Here is a 24,825-nt window from a genome sequence, read left to right as displayed (position 1 = left end):
AATACAGAGAATAATATTTCTTCTGAAGAAATATAAAACCATAAGCATCAAAACACAAAGTACCACTGAGAACACAATAATGTAGCAAAAATCAACATCACAATGATGCAATTAGTACACATGTTTTTATAATAACTTTAAATATCAATGTCATCAAGTCTCCAATAAAAAGACACAAGTGGTCTGACTAATGACCAAGAAGCAGTACCCACCTAGCTGTGGTCTACAAGAAATACACTCCGTTTTTAAAGACAGGCACTGTCTTAGAGTGAAAGGGTGGGTGTGAATGAAAGAATTAACAACTCAATATGACAACCACATGGACCCAAGAAGCAAGCAGGTGTCACTATGCTACTATCTGATAAAAGTATTTTATCCCTCAGGTAAAAAATAGACTTCAGACTAAAGATAATCAAAGAAGATAGAGAGAGACATTTCATTCTAATAAGGGGAACAGTTAAGCAAGAAGACCCCACTGTTGGCATTTTTGTCTAGGCTCTGCCCCACAGTTACCTGGCAACAGCCAGGTATGTCTGACTCACTATAAAAGGAGCTGCTTGTCCCCTTCTCTCTCTCTCTTGCTTCTTGCTCTGGCTCTGTCCTCTTATTCCTGCTCTCCCTTTCTCCATTCCCCTCCCCCTCTTTCCACATGCTCATGGCTGGTCTCCTCTCCTCCTCCTCCTCCTCCTCCTCCTCCTCCTCCTCCTCCTCCTCCCTCCTCCTCCTCCTCCTCCTCCTCCCCTCCCTTCTTCTCTCTCTCTCTCTCTCTCTCTCTCTCTCTCTCTCTCTCTCTCTCTCTCTCTGCCTTTCTCTGTCTCTACTCCTTCAACTCCCCTCCCCATGCCCTGAATAAACTGTTCTATACTCTAAGGTCATATGGCTGGTCCCTTTGAGGGGAGAAATGCCTCAGCATGGGCTCACAGAGGCACTCCCTTCCTCCATACCTAACTACACATCCATCACCCATATTTCTTCTCCCCCCACCTTTATTTTTATAAAACACAACATTTACTTTCTATCTTATACATACATGTTTCAAACTCTAGTGTCCCCAATTTCATACAAAAATAAAATAATAATAAAAAACCCCAGAAAACTAATACTGCATTTAAATCATAAATCAGCCCAGTAGTAGTAGGTGACTTTAGCCTCCTACTCTCTCTAACAGACAGATCCACCTGGCCAAAAATAAGAGAGGATTAATTGACATCACATATCAACTAGACCTAACAGATAGCGCTAGACTGTTTTCACCCACACATCAAAAAGTATATATTCTACTCAAAAGCAAATGGGGACTTTTCTAGAATGGACCACATGCTAGGACACAAAGCAAATCTTTACAAATTCAAAGAGACTAAAATAACTACTTTCTATTCTGTCTGGCCACAATGCAATAAAACTCACAATTGACAGCAAACAAGTCTCTACATAAACCAATGGAGATGTAACAACTCAATCCTGAATGGTGACTGCATCAAAAATAAAACAAGAAATAATTTTCCTAAGTCAAAATGAAAACACAACACAATGAAACCTATGAGATACATTAAAGAGCCTAAATTTAAAAATCAGAAAAAGCACAAATAAATGACCAATTGATCCAATTTAAAAATTTAGAAAAACAAGAACAAACCCAATCCAAACACACTCAATGGCAAGAAATAATGAAAATCAGAACAAAAATCAATGAAATAGCAACATAGAAAATACAAAGAGTCAACAAATGTAAGAGCTAGGTCTTTGAGAAAATAAACTAAACTTAGAGATCTTTGGCACAACTAAAAGAATGAGAAGGCCCATATTAAAGGAATCAGATATGAACAGGGACATGCTTCATTCTAATGAAGGAAACAGTTAATGAAAAAGACAGTACTACCCTAAACATATGTCCCAACTTCTGGTGTATCCAATTTCATAAAAAAAAGCACTACTGAATTTAAAAGCACAGGTCAGCCCATTAATAGTTAATAGTAGTACCACACCAAAAAAAATCATGAAAGAGTAAAGGAATATCTTAAAAACCTGTACTCCATTGAGAGAAAAACCTAAAAGAAAAGGATGATTTTCTAGATTCAGCAGAACCATCAAAATGAAACCAAGAAGTCAACAGCTGAACAGCTTAAACAGACCCATAAGAAACGAGACTGAAATAGTTATAAAAGCCCTACAAGCTTCAGAAAGTCGGGGAGAGGGAGAGAAAGAAGAGACAGATGGATTTTGACCAGAAAAGAGAAACAAATTCAGCCATGTGTCAGAATGCGGAGTAAACTCACAGAAATCAATTTTCTACACACTCACAACGTGTAGAGAAGGAGATTACTGACAAATTACCATTCACAACAGCCTCAAAGAAAGCAAAGTCTCTAGGAATAAATGCAACGAACCAAGTGAAGAAACTCTACCAATGAAAACTTCAAACTATTGAAGAAAGGGAAAAAGACTCAGGGAAATGGAAACATAGTCCATCCTCATTGATTCATAGAATTAATGTTGCAAAAATAATTTTTACCAACAGCTACCAACAGGTCCAAACCAATCCCAATGAAAATCTGTACCACAATCTTCACAGAAACAGAAAATACAATACAAAAATTCAGACAGAACTACACCCTGAATAGGCTAATCAGCCTCAAGCCAAGAGAACAAATTTGGAAGGATTAGCAGTCTAGATCTTAAGATATACTAGAGAGTCCTAGGGATAGAAACAATCTAGTACTGGCACTAAAACAGATGTGTAGACCAATGGAATAAAACCAAAGACCTGAACACGAGTACACTTAATATGAGCACTTAATGTTTGACAAAGATGACAAAAATATAAACTAGAGAAAATGAAGCATTTCCAACAAATGGTGCTGGGAAAACTATATGTCCACATGCACAAGAATGAAATTAGACATATATCTAATACTTTATACATAAAACAACTCCAAATGGATCAAAGACCTAACCCTGAAACCTGAAACACTAAAACTACTAGAAGAAAACCTAGGCAGTGCCTATGTGATATACATGGAGACTAGTATTGTCTGAATGCTACTCCATTTGCCCAAGGATTATAGCCAACAGTTGACAAGCGAGTCTTCATAAAACTAAAATTCTTCTACACAGCTAAAGAAACCATCAGCGACACAAAGAGGAAGAATGGGAGAGAATCTTTACCAGCTCTGTATATCTGACAGAGGATTAATAGTTAGAATATACAAATAATTCAAAAACAAAACTGACACATTCAAAAAATGGAATGAGACCTGAAAAGAAAATTCTCAAAAGAAGGAAAATGGCTAAGAAATATCTCAAACAATGTTCATCATCCCGAGCAATTGTGGAAATTTGAATCAAAAACAAGTTTAAGATTTTTATCTTACTCCAGCCAGAATGCCAAAGAGCAACAAAACAATGAATTCTGCAGAGGAGTGGAGAAAAGGGGTCCTTGATTGACTGTTGGTGAGACTGCAAAGCACTGTAGCCAGTATGCAAACCAACATGAAGAATTCTGCAAATGTTAAAATAAACTTGGCATGTGACCCAGCAAGACTATGTCTTGGCATACATCCAAAGACTCCGCACACTATCCCAGAAGTACTTACGCAACCATGTTCATTGCTGCCCTGGGAAACACCCTAAATGTCCTTCAACTGATAAATAAGGAAAATGCAGATAGATAGATAGATAGATAGATAGATAGATAGATAGATAGATAGATAGATAGACAGACAGACAGATGGATAATAGAATCCTATTTAGCTATAAAGAAAAATGAATCACAAACTTTTCAAATAAACGGAAGCAACTATTTCATGTTCAGTGAAGTCACCTGGACCCCAAAATTTCAATAGTGTATGTGTTTTCTCTGTTTGAAAGCTCCTAACTTCAAATCTTTAGATGTGAGTATATATCCTGGAGTCCCTGCGGAAACTAGGAAAAATAAAGAGTGACTGTTGCTGTGTGAGGGGTGCGTGGAGTAATGGAAAGGGAAATAGCAGGATGTGAGTGGTCTGATCAGGGAAATGGGAATAATTGAGGAGGAAAACTAATTAGAAAGGGGAGAGGACAATACATACAGAAGCAGGGAGGATTCACGTAACTGTGTGTACCAGTATACATATGTAGACTAAATGACATTTTCTCATCTGGGCTTTCAAGAACAAAAGACCATCTAACAAAAACCCCAACAGCAGGCAAGGAAACCCTTCTCTGAGTTATTGGTCAGCACTGGCTAAGGAACTCTACAAACATTGAAAGCCACTGCAGTTGCTGGTTGCCCTCCAAAGGCGAAAGTTAAGTCCCTGTTGTTAAGATGGGGCCCAGAGGCCACTGAGCTGGAACTGACCTGAAAGACTCCTCTGTGGGGACTAATTTTATAATACCAGAAGGTACCATGCAAGCTTCCAAAGGAAGAAAGCAACCACCATCCTGAAATAGTGGTGCTCATAACTTGGTGGTAAGCAACAGCTCTCTAACTGGACTTAAAATATACTCGACAAGAAGATATCATGACTGGGACAGGAAAACCTAGCCAAGCACCTACAGCTATTGAAGTCAAGGATTTTGGGAGTGAACCTACCATCACCACTTTAATAAACCAGCAGAATCCCTAACTATACTCTAAATATTTGTTCTTAGACCCACAGCAAAAATAGTCCTTATCCCTCATCGAGGAAACGTCTCTTTTCAATAGATGGAGGCCATTAGAGAAAAACCATAACCAATCAAAATGCAGTGATAGAGCCAGTCCCAATGGTTACATCTACAAAACAACCCTTAAGGCTAAGAAGGGAACATTGCGGAAGAGGGGCAGAAAGATTGTATGTTCCAGAAGATCAAGGAGTTTGCTGTGATATTGTGTCTCCTAGGAATGTCAGAAGCTGTATTCATAAATTGTCATAAACATGAGCTGAACAAGGACAACAACAATAGACATGCCAAACGAGTGGAGAAAAGTTCATGACGCCTCAAACATACATGAAGAACTATAAGCAACAAAGGAATGCTAAGAGCAGGAGAAATAGTCTTCCCCCTGGGAACAGCATAGCAATTGGTTATCCAATAGCAATGGGCAGACCTGAAAGCAAACATAGGAGTAACAAACAAACGGAAGAGATCAATTTTAGAAATATATATATATATATATATATATGTATATATATATATATATATACACAAATATGAATGTAGTAACAATTAATGAAAAACACGGCCATGAATTTGAAAGAGAGCAAGGAAGGGGTCTATGAGATGGCTTGGAGTGAGGAAAGGGAGAGAAAAATTATATCATTTTATTATATTCTGAAGAATAGAAACAATTTGAAAATTGAATTGTATAATGATGTGCACAATTTTCTGAGAATAAGAAGAATGCAAAATAAATAGTACTATTCTGCAGAAATGAAACACTCATGAGAATATGTAAACGCAGAAAACATAGATGGTACACCCATAAGCAAATATGTCATAATGTTTTGTGATGGAACTATAAAAAATTCATGTTTCATGCATGATATATATAACACACACATACACAGAGAGAGGAAGAGAGAGACAGAGACAGGGAAATTATGACTAAATTCCTGGACCATACATATCATAATTTCCATTGCATAGTGTCTAGCATACAGTTGGTCAGTTGGTGTCAGATAAATTTGAGACACTTTGGGTCTTGATAGCGTGGGCTGGTCATATCCCATATGCCCTACAGCGGTATCCTTCACCCCGCTCTATACTTAAGTTTTTGCGAGAGTTCCAGCATTCAACCTACACAGACAGCATCAATGGGCAAGCTGAACGTCTATGAATCAGTCTCAAAAGATCATAAGCCAAGTATTAATGCAGCAATCAGAACATACTACCATTTCAAAGAGATATACTCAAATCCAGGAGGATATGAGAGTCCCCTAGAGAGTAGGAAAAACACAGATTACCTTCCACCTTACCTCCTCCTGATCTCTGATGCATCAGACCTGGCTCAGAGCCCACATGCCCTCCACACTACCCACAATCTTCATGATCATTCTAGAAAGACAAGTTATTCATTATTTTGTTCAAGAGTTCATTAACCTGCCCAAGATCTTATAACTGGCAAAAGATAGATGTGAATCCCAAGCTTAGTTGGTATTGATTCAATTATCACTTTCTCTCCCTTGTATCCTGTTACTGAAACTGAGCATTTGACTTCATTGAGGTTCATTTCTGATGAGATCTGAGAACTATACCCCGAGGCCAGAGTAGTTTGGCCATCAGAAGAAACCTCTCCATTCTGTTTCTCCAGGAACTGTGGACTCTGACGATGCTGTAAGGAGAGGCAATAAAACCTCTTGCAATTGATATTACAAAGTGTCCTTAATGGACAGGGTGACCCTGCCTGGGGTTTACATCCAAGAGCCTTATCCTCCAAGCCCACTTGTGGCTAAGAATTTCTTTATGGCCTTTGCTAAAATGTCAGCCTTGATTGACATAGCTTGCACTATACCCTTTAAACACACTGAGGAGCTGCAAAATAGGTCAAAGCTAACTAAAAAAGATCCAAACAGACTCTTACTCTTAACGGTTGAACAAGGTCTAGGCTCTATGCAGAAGGGCCAGAGCTTTGCCAAGGAGGGGAATGGGGAAAATTCACCACGTAGATAACTATCTGGCTAAGGGACATGGGTAGAAGCCTGAACTAACCAGATAGAGACTCTGCATACAACCCAGGGATGGAGCATCTGTACCCTGTTTTAGAGTGTCCTCTTCACCACTTCCCCATGTGACTGAGGTCTGGCACGTGGACATCATGTAGTAGGTCTCAGTCCTTTGCCTTGTGAGGATACCCAGTTACACTGGTAAAGGTTTCTGTTAAGCAGACAACCGTCTATCTCTGATTCTTTCTCTGATATCAACAGGGCAGCTTCTCAGATCTCTATTGTTCCCGCTGCTCCTACTTATGTGAATATTGAAGTTACTGACCCTCTCCTTTGTATTGATCTACTCTGTTTCTCTGCTTATCCCCCCCATGCATGCACACACACATGCACACGCACATGCACACATAGGCACACACTACAATTTTAAAATATAGGGTCACAGCAAATCATAATACATCTACAATGTTTAAAAGTAAAGAATCATGAACTCTTTATCAAATCTACCCATTGTGTAGGTAGAATCACTATTTCTACTGAGATACATTACTGTTGATAGTGATATTAAAGAGATATAGAAGGAGGGGAAGAGTTTGATAATTCTATTGATAAGTGAAATTCTACTGAGGTTAGCATTGTGTATTTACAAAATGTGACCACAGCAAATGCACCCCCATCCTCTGTGAAGATTATGTATATCAGCCCAATGCCACGCACACCCATTTCTTTGGAAGTATTATTGTCCTCTCTTTCTCTTTCTGCTCTTGGACAAACAACATTAAGGCAAGAAAAATGCAAATAAAAATGAGCCTAGCAAAAATGGCCGATGAGTTGGCCGATACAATAAATCACGATTGTTTTCATCAGCAATTGCTTCTAGATTTTCATGTAATCAAATAACAAAACGATTTCCTTCAAAATGCAAAAAACTTAAGTCATAAAACCCAAAGCAATAATATTCAGTGGAACAAATAGAATGGACGCTGCCCACATTTACAGCCAGCACTAAGGTGAAGCGTATCAGGCTTGGGGACAATGCAAATTACAGGGCAGAGGAAATCTGTAAAATAAAATCAGATTTCAGGGGAGTCAACATCCTCCTACTCTCTCTAATGAGGAGTTTGAAAATAATCAAAGTGAGCATGATGGCATGGATATTGGTTTGAGCTTACCCCACCAAATTATAAAAATTGCAAAAGAAAGTAATTGAAGAATTCATAACGAGATTTGCTTGGCAATGCTCAAAACCCAAAGCAAAGTAATTTAATAAGGGAGGCTCGGAGGGGGCTCTCCTTGGTCTTTGGACTGTATTATCCCATACCAATCACCATCAAACAGAATTAAGCAGTAAGGGGTCATACAGGGGCCAAACGAGACAGCTGTGTGTTGAAGCATTCCAGAGAGACAGTGCATGCTCCACTGGGTCCAGGGCAGAGGACTCTGGCCGTTCTTGACCATCTCAGCCTTCCATGCCACCCTTATTTACAAATCCCCAGCAATCCCGCTCATTCAGGCTTGAGACAGAAATGTTTATGACTGCACCTGCGAATTTCCGCTTCTAAGTCACTGAACATTATTTATTTTGTTTGCTTCTTAAAAGCAGCAGGAATTTCAAAATTTCCTCTGCTATTTCCTTAGGCTGTTCCTGGAGACAGACGACAGAATAAAAGGGGGCCTCGCTGTAGAGAAGCTAAGTCCTGAGGGCTAAAGCCAGATGGGGCACTGAGTGGATAATATTCTGTGAGGCTGTGCTCTAGGATATACAGTGCAGTGAGCAGGAGGGGCAGAAGAGTTGGGGAGAAGGCTCCCACTAATGCTAGAGAGACAGCCAGCAGTCAGTCTGACAGACAAAACAAACAAACAAACAAACAAAGCCTGTGTACCACAGCCTACAAGATTATGATTTAAAGGGGGGAATCACCGGAACGCTCATCGCAAGAATTCATGTGAGTGGCAGGCAAAAGCCAAGGCGTTGTTCTGACTACAGTGTCATCTCCCTTTGGGAAGAGTCTCAGGATGAGGGCTTGGGTCTGGAAGAAGAACTGAGCTTTTGCCTGGATGAGTTACTGCCTCAGTTGGTCAGGAAGTCCTATGATCCCACTTCTTGTGGTCTCTACACCTTCACAGTCAGAGAGGATTAGTCCAAACATGGTCTGGGGACCCAAGGAAAGGACCAAGCCTCTGGCTAAAATAGGAAGGAAACAACAATACAATTTCCCAAATCAAACCTACACCTTCTCTTTGATCTTACATGGACTCTGAGTGTTAGACTGAATGTGTCACGCCCACTTTTATATAGTAACTCATTGCAGCACTAGCAAATGAATCAACTCGTAAATATATTAACAAAATACCAAATTCTTCAAACAGTGCTAGAGTAATGTGTGCTGGAAAGGGGCTTTGTGCTAGCTGGTTTTGAATGTTTAATTTGACAAAAAGAATTATCTGGGAAGTAGGGATCCTAATCTCTTAATTGAAAAAAAAAATGCCTCCATCAGATTGGCCTATAGGCAACTCTGTGCAGTGATGGAGATCATGTGGGAGGGTCCTGTCCATAGTAGGTAGTGCCACTCCTTGGCTAAGAAAGGAGGCTGTGAAGTCCATAAGGAGAAAGCTAGAATAGCTCTCTTCTTGGCCTCTGCACCAGTTCCTGCCTCCAAGTTCCTGCTCTGCGAGAGTTCCTGCTCCGACTTCCCTCAGGGATGGTCCCCTTCCTGGAGGCCTAAGATGAAATGAAGCCTTTTGTCCCCAAGTTGCTTTTGTCCTGATGTTTTGTCACAGCAATAGGAGGCCTACCTAGACAGGCTTGTGCATGAATCACACGTATCATTTTTCATTACTGAACAACTGTAGACCTCTAACCATGATCCCACTAAATTGCTTCTACTCTCCCCAATCACAGTTTATGATGGCAATTACTAACTCAAGAGAAAATGGTCCTAGCAACAATGGACTTCCAAGTATAATGAATAAAATAAGGAAAACACAGGAATACATGCATACATATGAATATACACAAAGGCAAAAATTCCAGTTTCTTAAAATGACAGTGAGAAGACTCTGGGGACAAAGGCAATGCTGCCACAGCTGATGGTCTGAGTTTCATTCCCTAGGACAAACATGGTTGAAGGACACAAAAGACTCCTATAAGTTGTCCTCTGACCTTTACATGAGTTCTGTGTGGCAGGTGCACGACACACACACACACACATACACACACACACACACACACACACACACACACACACACACACACACTCAGGGCGGGAGGGGGAAGAAAATGTAATAAAATTAAAAGAATATTTGCCCTAAAAAATAAATCATTAGGATTTAATAGGGAGGAGATAAGGATATCTGAATTTCTTAGGGGGATGCTTGTTTTTGTTTGTTTGTTTTTGTTTTTGTTTTATTTTATTTTTTTTTGCTTGTTTGGTTGGTTTTTATTATTTTGAGACAGGGTCTCAGTATGCAGCCCGGACTGGCCTGGGACTCACAAATTCTGTTGCTTCAACCTTCCTAGTGCTGACTTGGCAAATGTGAGAGGACTTACCCAGTTTTGAATTTTTAAAAATACTCTTAAATAAGTGTCTATCTGATTTGCTCAACCTCTGCTTTTCATAACACTCAACATTATTTTGCTAAGAGTTTTTAAACATTCACACTTTTTTGTATACTATGACTTTACCTTTGGAAATTCAACCTACAGAAATAAATGTAACTGGAAGAAAAAATTAAGCATAAAAATGTTCATTATAATAACATTTACATGTGTAAAAAAAGTTGAATTTATCCAAATGACAACCAAGGGTATGTTTAGGTAAATTGCCTTATATCTCTTTAACAAATTGTTAGTTAGGCACTAATGACTGAACTTTGTAAAAGTAAAGATAAGACACATTTTAGAACATAATAAGTATGTAAACATTTGGTACAAATTTACAAAAGATTAATTATGAATAAAAAATTCTTAGATTCATATTTAGATTACTGTAAGAAAGGGATTTAATTAGGCTTATTATGCTTACTTTATTTTCTGGCTTCTTAAATTAACTTTTCAAAAATATTTATATATATACACACACACACACATATATATATATATGTATATATATATATAATATATATGTTGTCTCTCCTTCTCCTAGTCTACAAAGATTTACCTTGGCTAATCAAGCTTACATGCCACATGATTTTATTTACTGAGTCTTCTCACTGGCCCTAGCATTTTTTTAATTGTTAGATATTATGTATACAATGTAAGCATATTGGCTGTATACTTTCCCTATCAAAATCACTTATTTTTACCAGTGCCACAGACTGGGGATGGCTCTGTGCACATGGGTGGGGTGCACCACCTCCAAGGTTAAAGGTGAGAAAAGAGGGTTCAGGAACCTTTAGCTGCCTAGGCCTCTAGAACTCGGCAGGGTGAAGCCCTAGATCCCAGAGAGGGATTTAGATGCCAACAGGGAAAATATCCCCATCATTCTCCTCCAAGGACACTGTACACTTAGTAGAAATACAAATGGGCATTGTTCACACCGAGTTCAGCTTCCTTTTCTGCCCCTCTGAGTTCCATTATCTTTCCGTATGTTTAATTTCCTGCTTGACAGTCTTTCCGCACTCTCTCATACTTTTCTCTACAAAACGGAAAAGCACAGAGCCATTTGAACTGGAAAATGTGTGCGTGTGCGTGAGAAAACTATCATAGGAATTCTCCAACCTTGCTCGCTAAGGATCAAAATCTGTGCTGGGTGCCCTTTTCAAAACTAAACCACGACCACTGGTTTCTGTCTACTGGAATTCAATAGGGACACTTGGACGTAAATGTAGTATGAAGTCACATTTTTCCTTCGAAAAATGATTAACATTTTATTTTCATTTTGAAACTTTAACTGATACATAAAAGCAGCATACACATGGAATGGGGTATCATGCCTGTCCATACTACATAATGTTTAAATCTAGTAAAATATGCTTATCATCTCAAATACTCCTGACAGAATTTTCTAGATCCTTTCTTCTAGTTCTTTTTAAATGCTCAGTACAGTATTGTTACCTAAAGACACTTCACATTTTGAACCGAATGAGAATTAAAAAGCAGTATATAAAACGTTTAAAGATGTAGTGAAAATGGTGCTCAGAGTGAAATGAGTAGATCTAATGCTTACAATGGCAAAGAACACATGTACAAAATCAATGATCTATAGTGAAAGTCAGAAATAAAGTAAACAAAAAAGATTTTCAGAAAACATGAAATCAAAATAGGAACAACAGTGAAAAACAATGAAGTAAAATTTGGTTGATTTTGTTTTTTCAGAGCAGATCACAGCCAAGATTCAGTGTTATAAGGAGATATATTTTCACACAGTTGCTCCATGTATGTTATGTCCGTCCAAATCTCAGCAAATTTCTTGATGAAATTGACAAGACAATTCTAATATTTAAATGGAAATGAAGACTTCAGAGGCTCACAAACAATTTTATATGAGAAATTGAAAGGTTGAAAAGAAAATGAAAGCCTCGTGCTCCTAATTTATAGAATTCCTGTAAAACTATAGTGATCGCTTTTGTAATGGTATTGAAACAGACTGATAACCAGGGGATATAGAGAACCAAGAAACAGAGCAACGTGTGTATTGCCTCTGATTATCAATCAAGGCTCTCATTTATGAATTGGCATAGCAATATAATTTTAGCAAATGATGCAAATTTAAGCAAACATACTATAGACAATAAGTAAATGTGGATAATTACCTCATTTCAAATAAAGACATATACTTAGATGAAACATAATACTAAGTATTAAAGCTTCTAGGAGAAATGTTGAATGGTAGATTATTCAACAGTTTTTAGGCAAGATGCAAGGATTAACCATAAGAAAGCAAAAAATATAATATATAGCGTTTTTATCAAAATTAAAAATTTCTACTTCTCAAAAGACACCATTAAGAAAATGAATGGGCCAGTCACCCTCTAAGAATTATATTTGTAGCACTTACTGTTAATTGAGGACGTATATCCAGAATACATTAAAAACTCATATAAATCAGCAATGAAAAGATGAAAAGCCTAATAAAATTTAACAAAAGATTTGAGCTCCCCCTTCTGAAGAAGATGTATGACTACCCAGTGAGCACATGAAAAACTACTTAACATCAGTAGTTACCAACTTATAACAATTAATGAGGTAGGTTTTCATACCCACTGGGTTGACTGTTAGTGAAAGAGTTAAAAATTGGCTATGATTTCAAAGCTGGCAATGCTAAGGTTGGTTGGGATGTCTAGGAATCTGAACTTAAACTAGTTACGTGGTGTTGGTGGGGGTGTGGAACAGCACAAGACCATACAGGCCCTCTGTATGACATACCTACCCCATGGTCCTGCAGGACCACCACTTTGTATCTAGTCAAGAAAAAGGAAAACCCAACTCCGCCTGAGACATGGGAAATTCATATTGTCCTATTCATAATAGCCCTAAATTTCAAGGATAGCTATGTGCTAGATCTAGTCAGAGTCCATAAACAGGTTGAGAATTATTTGTAAATTGTAATACGACTCCAAAAAGCCAAAGACAAAAGGAAGAAAAGCTGTAATACTGATAGCCAAAAAGACTGACATGGGTCATTCTTACAGAAACTTTGTTGAGTCCATGAGGAGAAAAGAGATATTTATATTCCCAATCCATACACATGTGAGCCATAAGAAAGGTGAATGTTGTAATTGTTGTGTGTATTCTGAGTATAAAATAGGACTAGAGAATGTTTGAAAGTGACGAGATATATTTTTGCCTAAGTTCATGAGATGACCAAGATCTGTGTGTATCGTATTCCATGCATGCCAGTTGTTTCTTATGGAAGTCTTGTTTGTCTTTAATTTTCTCTTCCTAGCACATGGTAGGATGCTAAAACAAGGTGCCTACAGCTACTGAATACCTTGGGCTACAATCCTCAGGGGTTTTTTCAATTTTACATATTGGTAAATTGCAAAATACACATTTCCATTACCTTCAAACATTCTCTGGTCATGCTCTACATGCAGAATACATAGCAGGATTACGCTTACCTTTCGTGGGGTTCATATAAATGGAATCAGAATATAATCTACATGTTTACCTTATATCATTCAATGAAGGTTCTATAAGACTGACCCATGACATTGTGGCTATCAGCACAGTAACTTTTACTTCTTTCCAGTGTTGGCCTTTAGCAAAGTATTCCATTTTAAGAGTAAATTCCAGCTGGGCAGACATTCCTAAAGTCTCACCAATGATTCAACAAGGTGAATTTGATTGCTCAAAGCCACAGATAAAATTACATGCAATTTATACTCACATGTAGAACTCCTAGGCAAAATCAATTCAAACTGCACTTCTTTAATGAATGAATAAGGGAATAAATGAATAAATGAATGAGTAAAGAGAAGATACTATTCAACTTGCAAAATGGGTAAAGTGCTTTAAAGCCGATACAAAAGATATTGAAATGAAAAACTGATCACCCATTGTGAGTGGCTCAGGAAGGAGGGCGTTGAGAGACTCCCACTCCATACTAACTTGGAAGCAAATAAAAGACATAATTTAGGTCCTAAGCCATGCAACTGCTGTGTTATTGCTTTCTACTGCAGAGAGATGCCCGCATCTTGACATCCATTTTTCTGAGGAGGTCAAACTACCTTCCCTATTATCTATCGTGGTCTTTGAATCAAACATCCCAGAGCACAAGGAAGGGGCCTCTCCTGGCAACTTTTCTCTTTTCTCAGTAGGGACTCCCATTATGCCACAGGACCAAGCTGCTGCCAAATATATAGCCACCCCATCACCTAGCTTGTGCCAAATGTCAGTGCTACGGAGTTCTAAAGCTTCTAATCATTCAGCGGAAGACTGAAGTCCTTCCAGGGATTACCTCTCCTATCCCCCATAGACTTCATGCCTGACACTCAGCTGGGGTACACACAGTGAGAGCAGCCCTTGCCATAGAGCAAAAAGGAAGAGGGGGCTGCTGATAGGTGGTACCCAAACAAACACTAGGGAGTGAAAGATTAAATAAGATACATGCATTATATCCTCCTTGCATTAGTTCTCTTAGTTTGTGACCTCAGTGATATACCCAAAGAGGTAAAAATACTTTATTTGAAGATGGTAGCCTCAAAAGCTACTTCCCTCTGAAAAATTACTGTCTCCAGCCACCAGGTCTGAGACAAGCTACTCGTCTATTTATTCAAAGGGTTCAATGAGCTGTAAAGATTGACATTTAAACTATTAACACTATATTTCTGTTTGACAATGTTATTAAATATTAGGTCTGATTTATGGAAAACCATAACCATTTGGCAGTCCAGATGAGTGTGGCCCTATACAGACATTGGGCTATGTTGGATGTTACTTGTTGGGGGTTGATTGAACTCAAGAAAAAATATTTCCACCAGCAATGCTGAAGTCTGACTTCATGTGACATAGTTATTATCATATAAATTTGAACCACTTGCAAGCTCAATTCTGTTATCTTGGAGTTTTCCAATTGATAAGTTTAATAGTTTGGGAGTCACAAATAAAATAACACATCTAAATAATCTTTGCTGTGACACATGGAAGGATGGATAAATTTCAAAATGGCAGCTAGGCATATAGCTTGTTATGATAGTATGCAAGTAGGAAGGAAAGAAAATTATGTGCATATGTAAAGGGCAAACACTTTGGGGGATTGAAATGGTAAGGCCAGCCTGTAGGAACCAGCAACACTGGCTTCCTGTTAGCTCCACTATTGTCTGTGTAACATTGGGCACTCATCCTTTCTTAGGAGACAATAAGCTTATTTAGAATGTAACAATAGGGTCTGTAAAGCTTTGGCAACTCTGGTTCTCAGAGGGTTTGCAACGGATTTTAAGGTCAGACTATACTAGGCTAGCACAAAATTTGGGTTCTAGTTCAGTGATGGAGATGTTCTTAGGCCATCTGAGATGGACCAGAAAGAACAAGAAAGACAGAGACCACATACTAGTTGGGGCAGAGATAAGACAAAGAGCTACTAGAAGTGCCCAAGAGACCCTAGATAGTACAAAGATAGATGAGGAGCTATGGAATGTGACTGTAATGTTAGAGAGCTAAACCATGAACTATTCAAATGGCCTATGAGTTATTACGTGATACAGGGATGTGCTGGGCAGTTCTATGTCAATTTGACACAAGCTAAAGTTATCTAAGAGGAAGGAACCGCAATTTTAAAAAACGCTTCCATAAGATAGGACCATATCCAAGCCAACAGGGCATATTCTTAATTAGTGACTGATGGGAGAGAACCTAGCCTACTGTGTATGGCACCATTCTGGACTGGTGGTCCTGAGTGCTACAAGAAAGTAGGCTAATACCAACCAAAGAATACACATGGAGAGACCCATGGCTCCAGCCACATATGCAGCAGAGGATGGCTTTGTCTGACATTAATGGCATGAGAGGCCTTCCTGTGAAGACTTGATGCCCCAGTTTCAGGGAATGCCACAGTGGGGAGGCGGGATTGGGTGGGTGGGTGAGGGAGCACCCTCATAGAATCAGGGGTAGGGAGGATAGGATAGTAGGTTTCTGGAGGGAAAAACCAGAAAGGGAATAACATTTGACATGTAAATAAATAGAATATCCAATAAAAAAAGAAAAAAGTAGGCTGAGCAAGCCATGGGAAGCAAGCTGGTATGTAGTGTCCCTTAATGGTTTCTGCATCGGCTCCTGCCTTCAGGTTCCTTCCCTGTTTGAGTTTCTATCCTGGCTTCCTTCAGAAGCACGGAAGTGTAAGCCAAATAAACCTTTCCCTCTCCAAGTTAATGTTGGCCATGGTGTTTCATTGCAGCAATAGAAGCCCTTAAGACAAGGTTTAAAACATGAGCTACTGTGTAATGAATAGAGTGAACTACTGAATGGATCTATGAGCTCCTAGGTGGCACAACACCAGCTAATGAGCTACTTGAGAAACTTAGGAGCTATAAAACGGTGCATAGATAGAACGAAGCGCTTAAGAGGTCCCTGTGAACTTCTAGACGATGCACAACTCTAGGTGATGGATAACTAGCAATGCCTATGAGCAGATGGATGATCCACAGCTCTGCTATAAGCCAATCGCCATGCATTTCTCTGCCAAACTGATATATAACTATTAGTTTAGGCTTTATAAGCCATGTGGTCTCTATCAACTCTGCTGGATTATTAGGAAAAAAGATAGAACAAAATGTTTATGAATGGGTGATATTTTTAGTTAAATTGTATTTTCAAAAATATATTTGAATTATAACCATGTGGCAGAGATTTGCTGATCTTTGATGGGTCTTTGTGTTAATTTTTCTTCAATTTTAATAATTTCATACAGGTTTACAATGAAACATGATCACAATCTGCTACTTTTTCCACTTTCTAGCTCCCTCTTATTCTCTCTGTTTCCTCCCACTTCATATATCATTTTTTAAATAACCCACTAGGGACAATTACAGCTGCACACCTGTGCATTCATGGAGCGTGAAAAACCTGCTAGTGGCCACACCCTCAGGAAAGAGTGACCCTCCTTCCCTTAGCAACCATCCACTGCCAATAGTTTCTTGGTGTGGGCTTGGTCTAGAGATGATCTATCCACCTACACAGGAATTTTTACCAGCTTGCTAGATCTTGCGCAGATAACCAGAGCTGTTGAGAGATCATGACTGTGATAGTCTTGTCATGCCTAGAATCAGCACTTCGCACCACATCTCCTTATCCTCCAGTCCTTCCATTCTTCTCACCACCTCTTCGGTGCTCTTCCCTTCGCCTTGGTGCTGGTGCGGGGTTTATGAACGAATGGAGTGGGTTGAATGCTGAATGCAGAAGGGCTTTTATGCAGAGAGGAATGGGTATTAGGAAGTGAAAGGCAAGTATAACTCAAAGGAAGGAAAAAGCTAAAAAGCTATAGAGAGGGTTGCTCTCATGAATTCCAAATAAAAAATATGATGATTATGATGATAATAATGATGAAAAGAGGAAGGAGGAGGAGGAGGAGGAGTTGTTAATGGATAGTAGATCACACATGCAAAGAAGAGGGAAGAGTAATGAGGGCCAGAGTGTTGAGCAAGAATGGCAAGGGAGGCTGGGTATGAAAGAGGGATTAACCAAACCTAAGGCTGCATGAAAGAGCCTTAAGGAAAGCAACTAGTTAGTGAGATAATTTCAGGATGCAACCTAAATGAAGTGTGGGTAATGTTGAGCAGTCTTCCTTTGGTTTGATAAGTTTATGTGGTTAAGAAGAGTAAAGGCAGTCCCTCCCACCTCTACCTGCCATGCATCCTTCATGACAGAAGGATTCCTCCCAAGAGAAGGTTATCAAGATGTAGGCCTACAAATAAACTTGGGCATGTTTTCCTGCTTTTTCCATCAGAGAACCTAAGGAGAGTACCTGCTAATGGAGAGCAGGAACCGTGGACTTAATTCCTCTGCCTCTGCTCCTACAGACAGCAAACAGTGACTCATGCAATGCAGTATTTATTGAGACATCCCAGCTGCCTGGCAGATTTCTACAAAAGCATGTACTGTACTCTCTTCATAAATAAACATTTTTTCTCTTTCCCGATTGCTCCCACTGTCTTCTGCATGGCCCAGGAAGGTCTGTGCTCTTCTTTGCCTGCGTAGTACTGGGCATGAAGCAATAGACTCAGCTTTGGAGCAATCATGACAGGATTTTTTTTCTAGTTCTGCTACCATAAAAAGGGATTGCTTCTCACTAAGCAATATCCCACCTAAGTTGGTTTCAGGTCATTAAAAGCTGTAGTACTTCCCAATAAAAAATAATAGCACTTCTCCGACGTTGCCCGGGCACTAAGCTCCTTGACTTTAGTGGCAATTAGACATTGCTCCACTATTGCACGCTGTCTGGAAATGGAGCTGGAATCACCAAAGAGCAACTGGAAATTAGAAATGTGATGGCCCCTCTGTGGCTAAAGGAGGCTCCAGAAGAAGTCCCTTGGTGAGCATCTCTTAGCCTCTGCAGGGCTCAGTAGCAAGCAGTCTCTGAGTGGTGTTGAGAGAGCTGCTCTTATTCAGATGTTAGGCTGTAACCCATATCTTCCTATTTGTCAATTTTCCCTTACAGTGTTTAGATTTAGGGCATGGTCTTCAATTAGGGCACAGCCATGTAAAGTCTACTCTGCTGTAGTCTAGTGACCCATAAGGTTACCAAATTTGTAATCTTCATGCCGGGAGGGAAAGTTCCACAGGGGCAGAGAAAAAGCTTTTCCATTCAGACCTTGTATATGGACAAATGAAGAGAAAGGATATGGTAGGGAATCTGAGATCATTTTCCAATAAAAAAGAAAAAAATAGCATTCTTCATTTTCCAGCATTACTCTAAACTCACTTTTATGACACTGGTTATAAAAGCCTGAATGTCTGGGTAGTGCTAGCAGACAATTTCCCCCTTGGAGATTCAAATGTAAGAGGGGGTGTTGTGACCCTGAAGTCATGTGGGGGTTTATAACATGATGTCATAAATGTAATATAGATCAAAGAGGCTGAGGTTCCGTATCACAAAGCAATGACCTCTGATAAGGATCCTTTGTTTTCATCCTACATGGTTTGCTGTTACTTTATACTGCTTTACTCATCTGCAAGACAGCAAATGGGTTGACTAAGATCAGGGAGAGGATCTCCCCAGTGACCCCATCTCTAGATTTGCCACCTGCCAGAGGCTTTTAGTAAAATGTGTTGACTTTGTCTCTACCAAAGCAGGCCTAAGGACTTAGAAGGAAAGAGCTGGCATAGCTAGGGAGTCAGACTCGGCCTGCTTTGTTGTACATTCATTTATTTGGAAAATAGATGGGTACAGAGAATTATATTACTCATAGACCTTGATTTAGGATGCCTATTCATGTTATTTTTTTTGCAATTGAGTCATTTACTACTTATTATTGTGTGATATGAGAATAAAACCAATAAAACCACTGGGTATCCAAAGCTAACAGTGACTTACTTCATCAATAACTAACGGCTTCTTTCCTTCCTCCTGCTCATGCTTCCCATATGACAATTACCATGGTGACTCTTGTATTTTATCATTACACTGGATGTGTATCTGAGAGAGCTTTATACATTTTTTAAAGGGGATGATGGTACAAGTTATTTTCTATTAGCTGACCCATATGAAATCAACTGTAATGCATTTTCGTTCAATATTATTCTGCCAAGATCCATCCATACCATTCAGAGCAGCTGTACCTCATCCATTTTATTAAAGATGTTTTTCTCCATGTTAGAGGCTGTTTGGGTTGTGTCCAGGGGTTGGGCAATCTATGCAATGCTACCATGGCCTTCCCTGTTTCCAGGAGTTCATGTGGACCTTATTTAGGGTGGATACACAGGAGTGGGATTGCTAAGCCATAGAGTACATGACGTCTCATTCTCTAACAGAATGGCAAAGCCTTTTCCAAAGGGCTTGTATTGAGTGCAATCCCACCAGCAATTAAGCACCTGTTTCTGTGTATCCTCTTTACCATCGCTCGTCTTGCGCCAGGCTAATTGGTGTAAAATGATATATCTTTATGCTCTCAATTTGCATTTCATAAAACACTAATGACTTTAAGCATCTCTTCCTGTGATCATTGGCCATATGTGTTGCCTCTCTGTGAAAGGCCTGTGCAAGACTTTTGCCCATTTTTCACTAAGCTGATTGAGCTTTCTCCTTTTTGATTTGCAGGAGCCTCTCATATATTCTTGGGGCTCATCATCTATGACTACGTGACTTGTAACCATTCCCTCCTTAAAGTGTCTCCTGATAAGTACCTTTCTTTTCTTTCCTAAGAGTTGCTGCCTGTAGTGTTATTTCAATCAGGTTTTGCAGATACTCTATGGATGGAGAACTTTCTCTCTGTCTCTCTCACTGTTTCTCTTTCTCTCTTTGTCTCTGTCTCTGTTTCTGTCTCTCGTCTCCTTCCCTCTCCCTCCCTCCCTCTCCTCTTCTCTTTTTCCCTCTCTGAGAGACAGAGAAGGCCACAAAAAGGAACTCCAAGGCCTTCACCCAGACCTCACACTCTCACTCAGTTAGCCAATATTTTGTTCATTATCTCCAAATGAAGACATCTGCCTCCACAAGACTGGCAGCCAGGGATGTTAGAGAGCCCAGAAGCTTAACTTGGATAGACTGTCTAATTTAGTACACAAAACTCAAGAAGTCCTAATGTTGTAGGCATGAGAATGGCACAGTTATGTGACATTTTATTATTCTAGTTAAATATAGAGACTTAAAGATTCTATCATATATATATTATAGACTCTTAAATTCCTGAGGACACCCACACACAGGAGTTACTTAGATCTCTCTGGACTCTGAGAGGCTCCAGACAGGGAAAATAAGAAAACAGGAAAGATGCTCCATGCATATCATTGGTGAGTCTTAGAACTGAGATCCATACCCACATGGATCACACAGATCTGCTTTTCAGCCTCGCAAGAGGGCAGAGGAAAACCATGTGGTAAACATTTCCTTGCAAATAGCTGTGCAAGAATACATTCCCAGTTATGACCCACCATACGCTGAGGCCAAGGAACGAAGAGTGCGCTCTGCCAGGATACACCAAGCTTCCTACCCAGAGTTGAGGCCTTTCCTCTTGGATGTTCTGGTCTCCTCATGGATGGAACTAGAAGGTTTAAGGAGGGAACTCCTAATGGAGAGCCAGGAGTGTTACCGGGTGGCCCCAGAAATTTACCCAAGTCAAGCTCACATGCATGGTACTGTGCAGAAAGGCCTGACAGTTACTGAAAGACCAAGGAGGGGATTAAGTGAGTGTATGCTTTGTGTTTGTTTACGTACTTGGTGGGGATGGGATTCTACTGTGTTTCTCTGGGGCCACTCAGCTTTTATATCCCTCTTCAGTAACTTTAGGGACAGTAGTTGATAGGATATTTGGACAGAAGGATGCCAGCAGCAATCGTAGCAGTCACAAGACACCTACCTTTATCCCACTTCCTTTCTCCCCATCAAGCTTTAAGAGCCACAGAACAGCACATGGCAACGGTTGCCAGCCCTTAATGACAAGGACTCAGAGTCTAACCATAAGCTAGACTCTGTGCCTCTGAAACTCGTCTGGTTGATCTAGCAATGCTCAATGCATATCATTGTAGGAAACCAGGCTGAATAAAGGAGCAATGTTTGACAAGATACTCAGGCTGGTAACTGCCCTGTTTAGATTTTAGCATTGTCTTAACACATCTTAGTGTAACCTGAGAAGAGAGAACCTCAATTGAGAAATTGCCCCCAACAATTGTCCTGTCCCATGTCTGTGAGGACAATTTTCTTGATTGGTAATTTAAATAGAAGGTTCCAGACCACTATGAATGGTGCTACTCCTGGGAAGGTGGACCTGAGTTATATTTAAAAAGCTGGCTAAGCTTGAGCCATGAACAGTAACACAGCAAACACCATTTTCCATGGTTTCCACTTTAATTCCCACCTCTTATCTCTGTCCAACTGCCCTCAAAGTTGGACTGTAAACTGGAATATTGATATGAAAAAATAACCACTCCTTTCCAAATCACTTTTAGTCATGGTATTTATCACAACAGAAAGGCAAACAAAAAGAGAGCATCGGGGACCTCCAGCTCTGGAGTCTTCCTTCTCTAGTATAGGCTCCACCCCAGAATCACCTTTCTTCCCAGATCCACAAAACACATCTCTTCTCCATAGCACACCCCAAAGATGGTCTCAGATCATCTTTGGGCCACATGTGGTTTTCCCTATACTAGTATCCTGATCAACTCACCTTGAGTACATCTGACCCAAAGATGCTCTGCCTGTTCCCTTGGTGTTATGTTTTCACCCAGTGCTCTCACCTGTAAGGGTAGGGACACTGTACCACAAGACCAACAGCTTGTATGGAGAATGGCTCAAGGTTCTGTTTTAACCTGTCTCCCCTGATCAACTTTCCCAAGGAAACTTAGAAGGTATTTACTGATAGCCCCTCTGTTTCTACAGGCAGAAGTGGGCATCGACTTGCAGAGTACTGGAGTAGCTTTTCTACAGGCACATGCTTCTGAGAAGATATCTATGTTCTAAAGGATGATCCAATCCATGGCCTTTATCTCAGCACCTGTACCCATATACCAACTCTTGCCTACCTTCCTGATACCTTCTGAAGGATTGGACACACAGTTGTCAGCCCCTCCATTCTTGCTTATGGTCCGCCAGAGCTCAGCAAAAGTGCTATCCTGCTCCAGGGGATTGGTCCCCTTGGCTCTGAAGTACTCATAGACAGCAGAGTCCCGGACAGTGCCATAAGACATCTCCAGTTGCTTGGACAGGTCCTGAAATGTTCTGAAAGGCAGAAAAGCAGTAAAATTAAATGTTAGCGATTGCTGCATACTACACATTATACGGATAAAATGGGCTGCGAGTTGCCCCGGAGTTCCAGGCTCTGTACTAACCCATTATCCACATTCCTCACCGTCAATGTTTAAATGTATCAATCCCTTAGCCTGGAGACAGACCTACATATGTCACAGATTTCCTCAATAGGAAACATCTTTGAGCTCTGTGTTGAGCTCAAAGCATAAAACAATAAGTAAGAAATGATTTCTGCCATTAGAAAGCTTGGAGTCCAGCAACAAAAATATGAATCAAGACAGGAAATCTCATAATATAACAGAGTCAGGGCAACACGAAATAACAATTATTGACAGCTTCTGCCCTGAGCATCCCAACAACGAGCAGGTAAGATGGCTGATGAAGATGGCGTTAACTATGATGCTGACTCAATTAAGAGGCATCCCCTCCAAAAGGTGCCGATATGTGGCATTCCAGCCAAGTACTGATGCCCAGTACCTAGCAACAATTTAATCTTTTGAAAAAGTAAGGGAAACTGTGCTTTTACATGGATCTCCTGGTGGGTTTTTTTAAACATTAAAAGGTATTTAGAAGATACTAAGGATTAAGGAGCAATACTTGGGATGGCCTGGATTCATTTTTACAGAGAGAAGGAGCAAGCAGCTCAGCGAGACGGAGGTTAGAAGGCCGGAGGATCCCAGGAAGCCCTCAGCAGCCTGATAACAGACACCTAAGCTGTGGTCAGGGAAAAGGCTGGCTTCTTTCTGGAAAGGGAAGTGCATATACTTCTGACTTTCTGCCTTGCATGGCAGCAAACCGATGGTGAGCTGAAAATGCCATTACGTTGAAAAGCCCTTCCTGCCCCTTCCCAACTGTAGTACATCTATATTTCTCATGTGGACTCTCGGAATGCCAATGCCTGCTGTATAATGGGTCACCTTTCACCCAGGTTCACATGGTCCACTTGGAGATCCAGTCATTGCTCACGGGAGAGAATCTTTCCACACATTACTAGCCCCGGAAGAGATTCAGACTCAATACTCAACATACAGTTTCTAGTGCTTGGTATTTTCGCACCACCGGACCATCAAAGGCTCTTCAGTTGAGCCACTGTTAAGGCAGGAACTCTCAGTAGTGAGGGCAGGAAGAATGAATCAGTACTGTACTCTTGTTTGCTCCTTGAAAAACAGTACCTAGTGTGACATATGCCATATATTACTATATACCAAGCCAATTTTCAAAATTAAAAAAAAAAAAACCCTCAATGGGAATCTCAGCTTTCTGCCCAGGGTCTGACAAAATCGCTCTTTCTTCATTTCTCTTCTGAAAGTCTCAGTATCTTCTCTATTAACCCACACCACTATCAGTTCCTCCCGCTGAGCCATGCCCTAGGAAAAACCAACCCAACTGTCTTGTTTTGCTTTTGTGTTGCTGTAATAAACAACATGAGCAGAAGGGAGTTGGAAAGGAATGAGTTTGTTTCATCGCATAGCTTAAAGTCTAACATGTAGAGGAGTCAGGGCAGGAACCTGGACACAGAAACTTGATGAGAAATCATGGGAGAATGCTGCTTACTAGCTTGCTCCCCTATGGATTGCAAAGCTTACATGTTTACACAACCCTGGACCATCTGCCCTAGTGGACTGAACCCTTCCACATCACTTACTAATCAAAACAATCTCCCAGTGTCTTACCTTCAAGCCCTCTGATTGGGGCATTTTCTTACTTGAATGCCTGTCTTCCCAAATCTTCCTAACTTGTGTCAAGTTGATAAAAAAAAAAAAACTGACCAGTACACCAAACAATCTTGTGAGGTTCATCTATACAACTTCTGCCTTCTGTCCATCTACAGTGGTTTTCCCTATCCATGGTCAGCACCATTGCCA

At 40.1% G+C, this 24,825-nt stretch overlaps 1 protein-coding gene across 1 annotated transcript in view; it reads right to left on the bottom strand.

Annotated features, from left to right (window-relative positions):
• Positions 1-24,825, bottom strand: part of Grid1 (glutamate ionotropic receptor delta type subunit 1) — a 731,950-nt gene that overhangs the window by 30,286 nt on the left and 676,839 nt on the right. Inside the window, exon 13 of the mRNA XM_032919192.1 lies at positions 22,735-22,930. Within this exon, the coding sequence (XP_032775083.1) occupies positions 22,735-22,930 (196 nt within the window). The remainder of the gene's footprint in view (positions 1-22,734; positions 22,931-24,825) is intronic.

The sequence above is a fragment of the Rattus rattus genome, chromosome 13 (genome assembly GCF_011064425.1).
Source record: "Rattus rattus isolate New Zealand chromosome 13, Rrattus_CSIRO_v1, whole genome shotgun sequence".
NCBI classification, from domain to species: Eukaryota; Metazoa; Chordata; class Mammalia; order Rodentia; family Muridae; genus Rattus; species Rattus rattus.
The sequence above is the reverse complement of the archived record's forward strand: the minus strand, read 5'-3'. Positions and strand labels throughout refer to the sequence as shown.